Below are 16286 nucleotides of genomic sequence, written 5' to 3'. Positions count from 1 at the left end.
GCAGATATTATTATTAAAAGTTACACAAAAATTTCCATTAGATGCAATTACACATACATGCAATGCTGTTCAGTAGTGACATACTTGTTTGATTCAAAGCTTAATTACTCTTTGAGGAAATGAAGCACAAAGATGAAATGATTCATTTTTAGTGTCATTATTAAGCACTAACAGCATGATATTGGGAATTTGGTAATTGGGAATAATTGGTAAATTGAGAAACAAAAGCTAAGCCAGAAAGTCAAAAAAGTTTAAGAGAGGGAAAAAGTAATAAAAGACAAAGCGTTTGGTTTGAATAAATGATGAAACTTTATTTGTACATAACTCTGTGGAGAAAGAATTTTGTGGCAAGTTTCAATACTATTTACACATCTACATGGTACATGGCCTTTTACTTACACATAACCAAAGTACTTACATATAAAGACACATAGAGAGGTGTTAAATAATTAAAGCAATCTAGAAGATAAAGAATGGGATTGATTTTTTTCCTTCCTTTGTTTAGAATTTTGGAGTTTCCCTTTCTATCCTCTTGGATGCTTATCTCCTATACCTGACTGTAACCAGGAGAACACTCTCCCTGTGCCTCATTCCTATTTCCAAACTATTGTAAAACTTGCCACCATCATTACTCAGCAACCTCTCATTTGCCATATGAACTTTCTTGAGTTATGCTATGTATATATATACATTTATGTGTAACATATAAAATGTGTTGTGTTTATATCTACACATGTGTTATGTGCCCATATATGGTGTGGATGTGTATATAGAGACATATGCACCAGGTATATGCATTTACACACACGTTTCTCTGTAATTATTAAGAACTGTTGTAGAGGAAAAGCAAGCAAAATCTAAATAGCACTAGAGATATAATGAAGACCTGGTGCATGCTTAGACTACTGAAGACGGTGACAGACTTAGATCAGATGCTGGGGATCTGTTTCCAGGAACTGGACTTCTATGTTGGCTTATCACATCATTGAGAACAACTTTTTTCCTTGCTACACAGCCTGAATGATCTGCATTTTAAAAAAAATACTCAAATAGCTTTTGCTCCCTTTTCATTTGAGGGTGAAGGACTGTGCTAACATCTAAAGTAAATGGGGAGGGTGTGAGAGATGACTCCTGTTCTCGTGAGATCTTCTTAGTCATACATATGGCCTCAAGAAATAGGCCTTGGTTTTGGGCCTTCTTTGTTTATTCTTTTCCATTCTAGAGGTAGGAGGCAGAGTCTCTGATCTGGCCTAGGAGAGAATCCAAGAGTCCACTTTAGCCAACTCAGCAGCAAACCCTGGGGGAGCAATGTCCAGGGACTCTGGCCCAGTTGAGGTCTGCACTTGAACTTGGTGGGACTAATACCACGTAAGAATCGAGTTATATTGTGAGTCAAATCCTCCCCTCACAGCAACCAAGGTGGTATATGTGGGAGGGATTATTAAAAATCAATTGACAACTCTGAGATACTACTATACACCTGTCAGATTGGCCAGAATGACAGGGAAAGATAATGCAGAATGTTGGAAGGGATGTGGGAAAACAGGGACACTGATACATTGTTGGTGGAATTGTGAATACTTCCAGCCATTCTGGAGAGCAATTTGGAACTATGCTCAAAAAGTTATCAAACTGTGCATACCCTTTGATCCAGCAGTGTTACTACTGGGCTTATACCCCAAAGAGATACTAAAAAAGGGAAAGGAACCTGTATGTACCACAATGTTTGTGGCAGCCCTCTTTGTAGTGGCCAGAAGCTGGAAAATGAATGGATGCCCATCAATTGGAGAATGGTGGAGTAAATTGTGGTATATGAATGTTATGGAATATTATTGTTCTGTAAGAAATGACCAGCAGGATGAATACAGAAAGGATTGGCAAGAATTACATGAAGTGATGCTGAGCAAAATGAGCAGAACCAGGAGATCATTATATACCTCAGCAATGATACTGTATGAGGATGTATTCTGATGGAAGTGGATTTCTTCGACAAAGAGAAGATCTAACTTAGTTTCAATTGATCAAGGATGGACAGAAGCAGCTACACCCAAAGAAAGAACACTAGGAAATGAATGTAAACTGTTTGCATTTTTGTTCTTCTTCCCGGGTTATTTATACCTTCTAAATCCTATTCTCCCTGAGCAACAAGAAAACTGTTTGGTTCTGCACACATATATTGTATCCAAGATCTACTGTAACCTATTTAACATGTATAGGACTGCTTGCCATCTGGGGGAGAGGGTGGAGGGAGGGAGGGGAAAAAATCGGAACAGAAGTGAGTGCAAGGGATAATGTTGTAAAAAATTACCCTGGCATAGGTTCTGTCAATAAAAAGTTATTTAATAAAAAAAAAAAATCAATTGACAAACATTTATTAAGCTCCTACTATGTGTCAGGTACTGTGTTAAGCACTGGGTTATACCCTGAAAAAAAAAAAAGTTTTGTAAAAGTTACTCTGATGTTAAATAATTAAGTGGAATTAGTGCTAGTGACTGGGACCCCTAAGATAGGGAAAACATAGTCTGCTGCTTAAGCCAATGGCAGAAAAAAAGAGATCTCTTTAACCCCTTTCACGGTACAAAGGAAGCCTAAGGTAGATAAAATGTAATGGGCCTGACTAGAGCAATACATGTTTCATGCAAAATGACCACAATACTGTAAATAAAAAGATTGCTAAAAGGAAGCCCAACTCTGAAGAATTGCAAAATTCAAAAGTGGTCCTGGAAAACAGCAGAGAGGCAAGGGCCTCTGAGAACAGAACACTGTCTATATTTTTAGACCTTGTCATTGTAATGAGAATTTTGCTTAATTGCTTTTCTTCATTACAATCAAGTATTTTGTTAAGAGACTGGAAGAGAGAGAGTCCAGAAACAACTGAAAAAGCAAGTGGCTTCAATAAAGTCATGTAAGATTATGAGAATGTGAGCTAATCTGTGAGATCTGTTATTTCTTGGCTTTAAAGTTCATAACTGTTGAAATTCATAGTTCAGTTTAGGTTGGGGACTTAAGGATATCAGTTCATTTGGGATTTTCTTGGGGGGGAAAGAAAACCCCAAAAGGGATCAAGAAGAGTTGGATATGACTGAAAAGACAGAATAACAAATCTCTTTCAGGTCCCAGAGAAAGGTATTTCTATATTATTTTTCAAAGACCTTATCTTGGAGTAAAAACCCTGGCAATATCCTCAAATTTCAATAACCTCTGAAACCACTTTTTCCTTAGTTGTTCAGCTTCTTTTATTCTTGAGCTAGAGCCAAAGTTGAGTAATGGAATATTCTAAGGAATATGCTAATCACTTCACAAGTTCCTCTTTCCTATTAAGCTCTCAGTGTACAAAAGGCACCAGCTGTAAGGAAAGAACTTTTAAAAAGGATTAATTAAGAAAGACTGGGAGAAGCTGACTAGATAAATGACCTGCCTTGTCTGATTGAATAAAGTTCAAAACAAGTTGTTATCATTTTAAAAAATTCTTCAGCTCTGTATAAAGAATGAAAAAAATAGAATAAAATGTGAAACACCAATAAGAAAAATAAAGATCTGGACAACAGATGAAGAGGAAATATAAAAATAATAGGAGTACCTGAAAGCTGTGACCAAAAAAAGAACCTTGACACAATAATGCAAGAAATAATCAAGGAAAATTGTCCTGGAGTGCGAGAACTTGAGGGGAAAGTAGAAATACAAAAAAAATCCACTGATGACTACCTCAGAGAGATCCTACATGGAAAATAACTAGGAAGACTACTGCTAAATTTTGAATCCTCCAGATCAAGGAGAAAATTCTACAAGAAACAAACAAGACAATTCAAATATGCTGGAGCAAGAATTAGAATTGTACAAGATTTATCAGCAGTTATAAGAGAATTCAGGTCCTGGAATGCCATATATAGACAATCAAAGGAACTATGCCTGCAGCACACCAGCAAAACTAACCATAATACCAAACAAAAAACCAGACATTCAATGAACTTGCAGATTTCCAGAACTTTGTTTCAATCAAACCTGAATCAATAGAAAATTATACATATAACATCTTATATGTTAATTCATCAAAGATTAATTTCAAGGGACTCAATAGGGACAAATGGTTTGTTTTCTACATGGAAATATATGCCATATATTTAAGATTGACATCAGTAATTGGGTAGTTCAAAAGAAAGATTGGGGCAGAGCTGAGTATGATCTGATGCTAAAAAGCAAAACTGTCTAGGAAAAGTCTAGGGAAAACTACCACTAAAAATAATAATTATGCTATATGAATGAGGTACAGAAGAAGAAATGACAGACATTAGATGGGGGAAGAGGTCTGGTAGTTCAAAAAACTTACATTGGGAATGGGTTAAATAGAGACCACTACACACATACATACAGATACACACATTTATACCATGAAGGGTTTAACACCCTCCTATCTCTCTCTCCCAAAGTCTATGAAAAAATAAGGGAAGAGAGAATAAGATAAGGTGAAGTAAAAAAGGATGTGTAGATTTACAGCAGTAAGACAAGGTGTGTAGACTAAAGAGAATGGGATGAAAAGGAAGGTAAAAGGTGGGAGGAGAAGATAAGAGAAGGATCCATAAGTGAGTGGAGGTTAAATAATAGTGAGATAAGTTATGGAGTAGAATTAAAGTAGAAGAGTTAGCAGAGATAGGAAACAAGATACACAAACACTATAACAAGGATCAGGAGAAATCATTAGGAAAAAAAAGTAGAGCTAGTAATCATTGATGTCAGACAAAGTTAAACTTTTAAGATTCAATCATGCGAGAAATCTATTATATGTCAGCCATATTAATAGTTTCAGATGCATCTCTACATATGTGTAAATGCATATGTCTGTGTGTGCACATGTGTATGTGTGTGCATGCATGTAGGTATATGTATGTGTGTATATAAATGTTTGTGTGCGCGCTTGCACATAAATATACTGGTGTTTAACTGTAGCCTGCTTGGAGGAAGTGAAGGACAGGGAAATGAAAGGGGAATAAAAGAATAAAGTAAAAACTGCACAGCAGAGAACAAAATAACCTATAAGGTAGCAAAGAAAGGATAGACAATCCTGAATACATAATCTTTTTTCTTTTCTTTTCTTTCTTTGTCTATTTTATTTTTTTTCATTTGATATTTGAATATATAATTTCTTCTATTACATATGCATTTTTGAAATGGAAATTTATTGTTACATATTTTGAATCCTTCCTGATGTTCTGCTGAGCACGACAATGTTTTGTTTTGTTTTTTCTGTCTTTCTTTGTCTATTTTGTTTTGTTTTTTTATTTTGTATTTAGTTTTAAATTTTAAAAAATCAGCTCTGTAAATCACTCTTGGTCTCTAATATCTGAGTTAAATAACTTGATCTGATATGCAAATATTAGCTTTACAAATTAAATCATAGATAGCTCTAACTAACTTGCAGATTTCCAGAACTTTGTTTCAATCAAACCTGAATCAATAGAAAATTATACATATAACATCTTATATGTTAATTCGTCAAAGATTAATTCCAAGGGACTCAATGGGGTCCCTTGACCCCATTTCCTTTTTATTTCAAAGAATTAATTTTAATAGTCATCACACTATAGTTCTACTGCTTGAACGTTGCAGAAACTGTACATAAGGGCAGACTATAAAACAAACAAACACAAAGGAATCTTTGAGTAGGTAGAAAAATAACAGCTGCAGCTTGGTGTTCTCAAGACAGCAACGGACTTCAAATTAGGAAATCTGGGTTCGAATAATCTGGCACTTGTTATATGAGTAATCTCTCTGAGCCCAATTTCTCACACAAAAGGAAAGAGCTTTTTGAACTTTACAGATCTGTAGATGAAATAAAATCTATCACTAGTCATGAGAAAAGATTGGCACATTAGTCTGTGTTGTTCAATTGTTTTCTACCCTTGGTGACCCCATCTGGGATTTTCTTGGTAGAGATAAGAAAAGCTTGCCATTTCCTTTTCCAGCTCATTTTACAAATAAGGAAACTGAGCAGAGTTAAAGAACTTTCCCATAGTTATACAGCTAGTGTCAAACCAGATTTGACTCAGAAAGATGAGAGTTCTTGCCTTTAGGCCTCTGGCACTCCATGCACCAAGGCACCTAGCTGCCCTGATTAGTCTACAGTACAAGTTATTTTGGGCACTTGGGACCTGGAAATATGATTTTGTTAGCCCAGTTTCCTGACAAAGCTCTAAAAGGAGAGGATGAAGTAGGGCTAACATCATATAATGACATTCCAATCTCAGTGAGTCAATATGGCTTACCTGAGATCCTGCCTTGAAACCCAGTGCTGTCATCACCTAATATATATATTTTTTTAATAGCCTTTTATTTACAGGATATATGCATGGGTAACTTTACAGCATTAACAATTGCCAAACCTCTTGTTCCAATTTTTCACCTCTTACCCCCCCACCCCCTCCCCTAGATGGCAGGATGACCAGTAGATGTTAAATATATTAAAATATAAATTAGATACACAATAAGTATACATGACCAAAACGTTATTTTGCTGTAGAAAAAGAATCAGACTCTGAAATATTGTACAATTAGCTTGTGAAGGAAATCAAAAATGCAGGTGTGCATAAATATAGGGATTGGGAATTCAATGTAATGGTTTTTAGTCATCTCCCAGAGTTCTTTCTCTGGGCGTAGCTGGTTCAGTTCATTACTGCTCCATTGGAAATGATTTGGTTGATCTCGTTGCTGAGGATGGCCAGGTCCATCAGAACTGGTCATCATATAGTATTGTTGTTGAAGTATATAATGATCTCCTGGTCCTGCTCATTTCACTCAGCATCAGTTCGTGTAAGTCTCTCCAGGCCTTTCTGAAATCATCCTGTTGGTCATTTCTTACAGAACAGTAATATTCCATAATATTCATATACCATAATTTATTCAGCCATTCTCCAACTGATGGACATCCATTCAGTTTCCAGTTTTTAGCCACTACAAAAAGGGCTGCCACAAACATTCGTGGACATACAGGTCCCTTTCCCTTCTTTATAATCTCTTTGGGATATAAGCCCAGTAGTAACACTGCTGGATCAAAGGGTATGCACAGTTTGATAACTTTTTGAGCATAGTTCCAAACTACTCTCCAATGGTTGGATTCGTTCACAACTCCACCAACAATGCATCAATGTCCCAGTTTTCCCGCATCCCCTCCAACAATCATCATTATTTTTTCCTGTCATCTTAGCCAATCTGACAGGCATCACCTAATATTTTTAAGATTCTGCTTTGAGAAGGTATCTACAGGGAGAAAAGAACAAGCAGAGTTAAAAAGGCAATCAATCCAGTAAAATCTGGCCCCTGATCAATCTCTGACCTGTGAGGCTGCAGGAAAGGACTTCTTAACATATGCTACAATGGGAAAAATCTTTATCATGAGTTTTTATGATACATATCTCATTTATAAGTTACACTTACATATATGTTATATATATGTGTGTGTGCACATATGTATAACATATATAAGCTATACTATAGGGAAGATTTAAATTTGCAAAAATAAGAATCATTCCCCCCGTTGATAGTCAAAAGATAATGCAAGGCAGTTTCAGAGAAAGAAATCCAAGCTATCAATAGTCATATAAAAATGTTTTAAACCACTAATAAAGAAATGCAAATTTTTTAAAAAAAACACTGAGGTTCCATTTCACACCCAACAAATTGGGAAAGTTAACAGAAAAGGAAATGACAGAATTGTGGAAAACAGGTAATTAATACATTATTGATGGAACTGTAAATTAGTCCAGTCATTCTAGAAAACAAGTTGGACTTATGCTCTTAAATCTATTGCATTTCAACCCAGTGATACCAATATTAGATCTCTATTCAAAAGATATAAAAGATAGAAGAAAAGGACTGTATCTACAAAAATATCAGGAGTTGCTCTTTTTTGGGGAGTGGTAAAGAATTATAAATAGAGAATCCATCAACTGGGGAATGAATAAGTTATAATATATGAAGTGGTAGGATAATACTGTGTATACACAGACACACATTATTATAAATACAAACAACTTTGAGATGTAGAGATATATGGGAGTACGCTATATCGTTTTGCCCATGTAGGTTACATGTCTACTCAGCTGCCTAGATGAGTGAAATAATTTAGCTCAACTAAAAGAGTCTCAAATTTAACCCAAAAGGTCTCTAGTAATCTGAGGATACAGATATAGAAGTTTCTGTCAGTTTTTTCCTGCATTCATCTCCCTTCTGAGACCCAAAGGGTGTCTGAAATCACACCTCCTTTCTGAAAGCTTGAAACCAGAAAACCAGACTCTCACTTTACTTCTCAACAACTTTGCCCCCTCACTAAACACTAATGAATCTTCACCATGAGGATAGTCCCATACAGATGAACCTTAGAGTCAGCACTTAAAGATTTTAGAATCAGTGAAATGACCACAATCCCAGAGGATTCATGATAAAATGCGCCATCAGTAGATGGACTCTGAGTGTAGATTAACACGTATTTTTTGTACACGGCCGAAAAGAGAATTTATTTTCTTTTTCTTAATAAATTGGAGGTGGGAAGAGGAGAGAGAAAATTTTTGTTGGATTAACAATTTTTTCCCCTAAATTTGAGTTTATTAAACATTTAAAAGTGGGGATGCTGGGGAAGATCTGCAACATTTCAGTCATTCAATTTGTGCGAGTCCCACAGGAAACGATAAAAGGCCTTCCCTCCCTCCTAGAAAGCTTTAGGTGGGCCTGTGTTTTCCCGATTAATTGATACGAATAAAACAATTAGTAATATTTACATAAGCAATTACTTCGAGACTACTCCGGGGTAAGCATCAGAGATAGCATCTGAATTCAGGTTTTCCTGCCTCTAGGTTCTGCACTCTGATATGCCTCTGACACAACTATTATTAAGTAAAAATGCTTGTTTTTGTTTGTTCTCTAAAAGGGTAAATTTAAGCCCCGCCCCTTTCTTTTAAAATCAGAATTCTCACGCTTCCGGGCTTCTCCTAAGGTTCTGCCCATCCCCCAATCGCCTTCCTTTTCTAACGGCCCCGCCTTCTTCCTCTCTCCGCCCCCCCCCGTACCCCTCCCCCCGTCTCCTTCCCCTCCCCCTCTACTTTTTTCCAATATTCCCGCGGTACATCGAAAGCTGGATCAGGCGGCTTGGCCCCGCGGCTTACTCTCTGGTGACGTAAGCCCCGCGCTAAACCTCAGCTCATTACTTCCCCTTCTGTTTACTCGCGAAAAAGGTCTCTACACCTAGCTTCTACCCCTCCCACTCGGAATGCTCATCCTGACTCCTCCTCCTAGTTACGTCTCTCCAGAAAAAAGGGAGAAATCTAATAGTCCCATTAGAGAACCTCTATCCCATCCCTCCCGGGACTGTGCGCCCCGGACGCGGGAACGCTGATTGGCCACAGCGCATCACGTGCTTGTGACGTGTTTAGTCCTGGACTACAACTCCCGCCATGCCCTGACATTCCCACGATTACACTTTCCGTCATACAGTCGGGCTCTGGGGAGGTGCGTGAGGGGGCGGGGCTTGCTCTTCCACTTCACGCGCCTTGGCTGTCATGGCGGCCACCATAGGGTCCCGTTCGTCTTGCAGGCGACTCGCGGGGACAGTCCTGAGGACCCCATCCCGGGCCCTGTGGGGCCTGATGAGGTAAAAGCCAACAGCCGGCCGGAGTGGACCCCCCTTCTGGAGGGTTCTGGAAGCTCGGCCCGACGTCGAAGGGAGAGATGCGAAATTGGTGCTGTGTGACCTTCGGTCCAAATCGTTTCCTTTCCCTGTGAAATGAGGGTTTGGGGGGAGGTGATCCCCAAGGGCCTGACATTTTGTAATACTTGGGTTACTTTTCTTACTCGGCCTGTTTCGTTTCCTTAGCTGTGTTGGACTCGGATTTCTAGGGACCCTGAATTCTTTTAGCGCTAAATCCATAATCTGTCACCTTTTGGAGTTGTAAGGGAGCTATAACAGGCCGGAGAGATTTTTAAAGCATTTTGATATATCAGCCCTGAAGAATCTTTGCCCCGGAGAACTTTGATGGTCTAAGACATCCCCACGTGTCGGTGTGATAGGAAGAGGAGAGAACCAGATTAAAAGCTTTTCGGAGGCTTCCAGCCGAGAGCCCCTGGAATTTTTTTTTTTTTAATTTAATAGTCTTTTATTTTTTTATTTTTTATTTTTTTTTAGGATTGGAGTACAATTTATTATGATTCAGCTGATGCAAAAAAAAAGAAGTCAGGGATAGCAATTATGAGGTCAGACAAAGTTATGGTCAAAAAAGATATAAATAAAGGTGATGAATAAGATAAATATAATTGGTTTTTTTTCTTTTTTTTTATTTAAATAAATATTTATTTATTTAATATTTAAATATTAAATAAATAAATATTAATAGCCTTTTATTTACAGGTTATATATGTATGGGTAACTTTACAGCGTTAACAATTGCCAAACCTCTTGTTCCAATTTTTCACCTCTTACCCCCCACCCCCTCCCCCAGATGGCAGGATGACCAATAGATGTTAAATACATTAAAATATAGATTAGATACACAATAAGTATACATGACCAAACCGTTATTTTGCTGTACAAAAAGAATCAGACTCTGAAATATTGTACAATTAGCTTGTGAAGGAAATCAAAAATGCAGGTGGGCATAAATATAGGGATTGGGAATCCAATGTAATGGTTTTTAGTCATCTCCCAGAGTTCTTTTTCTGGGCGTAGCTGGTTCAGTTCATTACTGCTCCATTGGAAATGATTTGGTTGATCTTGTTGCTGAGGATGGCCTGGTCATCATATAGTATTGTTGTTGAAGTATATAATGATCTCTTGGTCCTGCTCATTTCACTCAGCATCAGTTCGTGTAAGTCTCTCCAGGCCTTTCTGAAATCATCCTGTTGGTCATTTCTTACAGAGCAGTAATATTTTATAATATTCATATACCACAATTTATTCAGCCATTCTCCAACTGATGAGCATCCACTCAGTTTCCAGTTTCTGGCCACTACAAAGAGGGCGAGCAGCTGGAATCTTAATGGAAGGGACGGCACCAGAGTAGGGCTTGAAGGAAGAAAAGAATTCTAACGGGTGATCATGAGGAGAGAATGTATTTCAGGCAAGGGGGATGACCTGTGTAAATGTGCACAACAGGAAGGAGCAGGATTAAGTTCTGAGGAAAGCTGGTAGTTCGGTTTCTCTGGGATACAAAGTGAAAGATGGGAGCAGTGGAATAGAGGCTGGAAAGTAGATTGGAGAAGGCTATTAACTGTCAGGCTGAGGAGGTGACGTTTTATCCTTTAGGCATTAGGGAACTACTGAGGATATTAACAAGGGAAGGATGTGATTAGTAATAGATGAATGGTTGTCCTTTTGAGCTGTTTTTTTTTTTTTTTTCTCCATTTCAGTTGCTACCCCTTAGTTTGAGGCCTTCCTTCACCTTCCTGCCTCCATACCATCCTTCTGATTGTTACCAGAGTGACCTTTTTAATAAATAATTCTGACTTTCTCTCTCCTGCTTAAATTTTGGTGACTCCCCCTTTGTCATAAGCTTAGTGCCTCCCCCCCTGCCCCCGCTGTCTGGCTCTATCCTTCTTTTATGCTCTTTCATTCCTTCCCTTTGCACACTCTAACCCTCAGTTAACTGGACAATTCTTTGTCCCTTCCCTCCTCTAGCTCTCCCTTTCTTAGTGTATCTTCACACACTCACCTTTCCTGGAATGGATCCCTCCACATCTCCGCCTTTGAAAGCATCTCTTTCTTCAAGGCTCAGCTCAGGTGCCATCTCTTCTGTAAATTCTTCCTTTTATCATTGCTGCTTAATTGTCACCACTTCTTTCTTACTACTCTGATTTCATACACTTAATCATACGCAGACTCATAGTTGTATGCATGTGTCTCCTTCCCCTTGTTGGGATTTGGGGGACTCCCAAAATTTTGGGGTTCCGTTGGAAACTGAATGGATGCTCACTGGTTGGGGAATGGTTGAATAAGTTATGGTATATGAGGGTTCTATAAGAAATGATCAGCAGGATGATTTCAGAGAGGCCTGAAGAGACATACATAAACTGATGCTAAGTGAAATGAGCAGAATCGGGATCATTGTGCACAGCAACAGCAAGATTATGGGATGATCAACTGTAATGGACTTGGCTGTTTTTAACAATGAGGTGATTCAGGTCAATTCCAATAGACAGGATGGAGAGAGACATCTATATCCAGAAAGAGGATTATGGGGACTAAGGGTGGATTACAACATAGTATTTTCACATTTCTTGTTTGCTTGCTTTTTTTCCCCCTTTTTGTTTTGATTTTTCTTGTGCAGCATGATAAATGTCGAAATATGTATAGAAGAATTGTACATGTTTAACATACACTGGATTACTTGGGAGGGAGATGAGGGGAAGGAAGAGAGAGAAAAATTTGGAACACAAGGTTTTCAAGTGTAAATGTTGAAAGCTCTTTGCATGTATTTTGAAAATAAAAGGCTAGTATTTAAAAAAAAAAGTTAGGATTCCAGACTTGTTGTAAGGTATCAAAAAAATTTGCAGGCTCAGATCCATCTCCAAATCAAGGGACAAAGTTTATTATAATTGTAATGCCAATTAAAGGGGGCTAAGTTCTAAAAGAAGTTAGCAAAGAACTAGGGGCAGGAAGATAAATTTATAGGGAAAGGTTAGAGAGACCAGATGCTTCATATCACTAATATACTAATTTTATGGCTTAAAGGTTGAATTGAGTGTTCTGATTCTGATTTTGTGTAGAGGTACAGTACCCATGGTTCTCTGGGTAGAGCTGGGATGGGGGACAAGGAGGGGAGCTGTTAAGGTGGGAGAGACCTTCCTGAGATGTGTTTTTAGGCCTGAAACTTCACTAGGTCAAGTGGCAAACACCCAGTTTTGTTCTTTATCTCTATCAACTTTAAGCACCTCATTATTGTTACTCATTAGTTTCAGAAACTTATTGATCCAAAGGCTGTTTTTCTGACAGCCAGCAATACTTGTGGCCTTAGCATCCTGGTCTTACCGAGTAAACTGGGGCAGGATAGCCTAGGGGGAGAAGTATATCATTTGTAACTACATCACTCCCAAGGCCAGGTGATTTTAAGATTATTGCTGTGGCCTTTCCTAAGAGTTGTACCACATCATCCTACTAGAATCCAAACTTCTTGAAGATAATTTTAATTTCCAGTACCAGTCACAATGAATTTATACAATTAGCTGCTTGACATTTTTTATTTGTTGTTGAATTGTGTTTCTGTATTTTCGAAAATCAGTTTTCTCTATATGAAGTTAGAAGAATACCATGTTCAACTTAGCTATTGAGACAACATAGTGACTGAAACATTTTGAAGATTGCAAATTAGGCAGCTGAGAATCTGGGGACTCATTTTTAGGCATTCACTTATATGTAAAATGAATGACTGGAGAAATTACCTCTCTCTACTTTGTACTTCCTCAGAGTATCATATTCTTATGCATAAGTCATTTTACCATATCTAAACTTCAGCTTCTTCCTGAATAAATGGAGTTAGGTTTAAAAAAATCATTTATGTCTTAGTAATTTCAGTAATACCATATTCTAGGTATTAAAATTGCTTTTTAATCATGAAACTATTACTAATAGGAATGATGATGATTAATATCATTGTTTCTTATTTCTTCTTGTAGAAAGAATAAAGAAGAAGTAAAGGTTCCTGAGGAGACAGTAGAGATTAAAGAAGAGCCTATTCTGGAATGTCCACCACCACGCAGTCGAAAGTACATTCCTCCTGAGGATCTCCAGAGTCGTGTAGAATCTCATGTCAGAGGAGTTTTTAATACACATGTTAATAATGACTGGCAAGAAACCAGCCTGGAAAAGAATCAGCTGAAGTTTATGCTTTTGGCACAGCTGGCCGAAGAATTTGGCCATGCTGTACCCAACTCTAGGCTTCATAAAATGCGCATTGTCAAGGATGTTGTTCATTTCTATAGCATACCCGTGCAGGATGGAACTAAATTTGATGAGATTAGCTCCAGACAGCTGCCTTCTAATTTGAAAATCACCTGGGATTACTGAGGCAAATTGATCTTGAATTTTATTTTTGTCCTAAAGGAGAGAGATTTTTCATCAACTTTTAAAAAACTTACCATTACGTAGAATTGTTCTGCTAGAACTTTTGTTCCCAGGAAGACTATATTTTTGATTCACCAGTGACCTCGTGTGTTAAGAAAAGGGAAAGACAGGGATTTGTGTTTTCTTTTCTGCTAGAGTTTTTTCTCCTGTTGATCCAAATGAGACAATTTATGCTCTCACCAGAGTATGTTTCTATAATAAATATTTGTTGAATTGAACTAATTTGAATTATGTCTTTCTATTCTCAGAGAGATGGGAATTACTAGAAATTTGCCTGCTTTGAGACAATTTTAGTTAGAATTTTTCTCTCTAGATTTTCTTAAAATTAGAATTCCACTTATCTCTGTGGTGCAAGAAAATATTTATTGGGCAATCTAAATTAGTGTTCAATTTAGAGCAAAATCAGCCCCTCAGCTCTGAAACATAATTCTGTGCTTGGAGTCACGAATACTTGAGTTCAAATCTGGGCATACTCACAAGCTGTGTGACCATGATCAAGTCATTTAATCTCTGTTCATTTAAGTTTTCTCAACTGTAAAAATGGGGTTGATTGTAAAGCATTTAACAGTGTCTGGCATAAAGCAAGAGCTATATAAAGATAATTAAAAACACAAAAAACAAAAAACACACCTCTGACTTCAGACACAAACTAGTTGTTTTGACCCTGAGCAAATCATCTAACTTTTATCTACCTCAGTATTGTATTTTACTGAACCTGTTATCTCATCAATGTATTAGCTCCACTGATTCAGATTAAAACACATGTGTATAAGTAACTCTTATCCATACTCTTCCAAAAATCATCTAACAGGGATCTATGCAAGTCACCACTGGAAAGTTGCTATAATTTACTTGTACATATCATGTGTATCTCTATTCCAACTTGGATTATTTACAGAGTATGGTATTTTGAGATTGCTGGCCAATTGGTGTCACTGAGAGAACACTAGTATTAAAATGGCACTGTTTATAATGTGAAATAGCTTGGAATTATAGAAGGTACTAAAAATTTCTCAGGACATTTTAGTACTCTTTTTTTAATTTTTTTTTTTTTTTTTTTAGTTCTAGAGCCATTTTTTTGTGTGTATACCCCAATATACTAATTTATTGGACTAACCTTTTAATTTTATGTTCTTGTCTCCATAATTGACATTTCTCAACCACTGGATTTTTCTTATATGGATCATTAAACCAATCTCTTGGGAGTAATTAAATATATATCAGTGAAGTTGCCATGTAGTGATCTGGGACTTGATAACATAAATATCATCCTTAATAGGAGCATTTGGGATACTCCACCATTTAGATGAAATCTCATTTGAACTGTGTGTGGGACATTCTCCAAGTATCATTAAAACAGTTTTCTTCTTGTACTTTTCAAGGAATTTTGTTCATGAACTTAACTAGTACACAAAGAAGTATCTATGAAGAACAATGCTGTCTGCTTCTGGAGAAAAAATTGACATACAAGTATATGTAGTATGACTTTACATATATACATATCAGTTTAATGATAGCCTTCTCTAGGGCAGGGTGGGGAGAGTAAAAGAAAAAAGTACACAGCACAGAACAAAAGAAAACTTGAACAGAAAAGCCGAATAATTTTGAAAACTAGTTCTTAGCTACATAGGTTTGTTTTTTTTTTAAGTATGCAGTATGAAATGGAAATTCTTGGTTTTATATTAAATATGTTGTGCTGTACACATCAAAATGCTCTTTAAAAATCTTCAAAGTGAATATAAAATTTTTAAAAACTATACACAAAGAGATTATTTATGGTAGGAGAGTAAAGCCTTTAATTTGGCTTTTGAGGCAGAAAGGTGGCAGACTGGATAAATGCAGGGCCTGTATTCAGAAGACCTGAGTTCAGATCCAACCTTAGATACTTGTTAGTTGTATAATCATGGGCAAATCACTTAACTTGTTTGCCTCATTTCCTCAACGAAAAGAGGTATAAATATCCCCTATTTAACAGGATTGCTGGGAGGATCAAATGAAATAATATTTGCAAAACTCTTAACACAGAACCTGGCATATATTAGGTGCCTTATTATTATTTTCTCTTATCCCTTTTACTATACCAAGTTAGATGCGATTTTTGTAATCAAAATAAACACTACATTTAACTTTCAAACAATTGTAATCCAGTAAAATAATTTGTGAATCATAACATAGTATTTTCACTCTT

At 37.1% G+C, this 16286-nt stretch overlaps 1 protein-coding gene across 1 annotated transcript; it reads left to right on the top strand.

Annotated features, from left to right (window-relative positions):
• The first annotated feature begins 9488 nt into the window (after positions 1–9488).
• MRPL50 (mitochondrial ribosomal protein L50) lies at positions 9489–14320 on the top strand. Its single transcript, XM_031961272.1, has 2 exons — positions 9489–9637; positions 13651–14320. The coding sequence occupies exons 1-2, from the start codon at positions 9546–9548 to the stop codon at positions 14039–14041; spliced, it is 483 nt and encodes a 160-aa protein (XP_031817132.1). The 5' UTR covers positions 9489–9545; the 3' UTR covers positions 14042–14320.
• The last annotated feature ends 1966 nt before the right edge of the window (positions 14321–16286 follow it).

The sequence above is a fragment of the Sarcophilus harrisii genome, chromosome 1 (genome assembly GCF_902635505.1).
Source record: "Sarcophilus harrisii chromosome 1, mSarHar1.11, whole genome shotgun sequence".
Lineage (NCBI taxonomy): Eukaryota > Metazoa > Chordata > Mammalia > Dasyuromorphia > Dasyuridae > Sarcophilus > Sarcophilus harrisii.
Note: the sequence above shows the minus strand (reverse complement) of the source record. Positions and strands in the feature narration are given on the sequence as shown.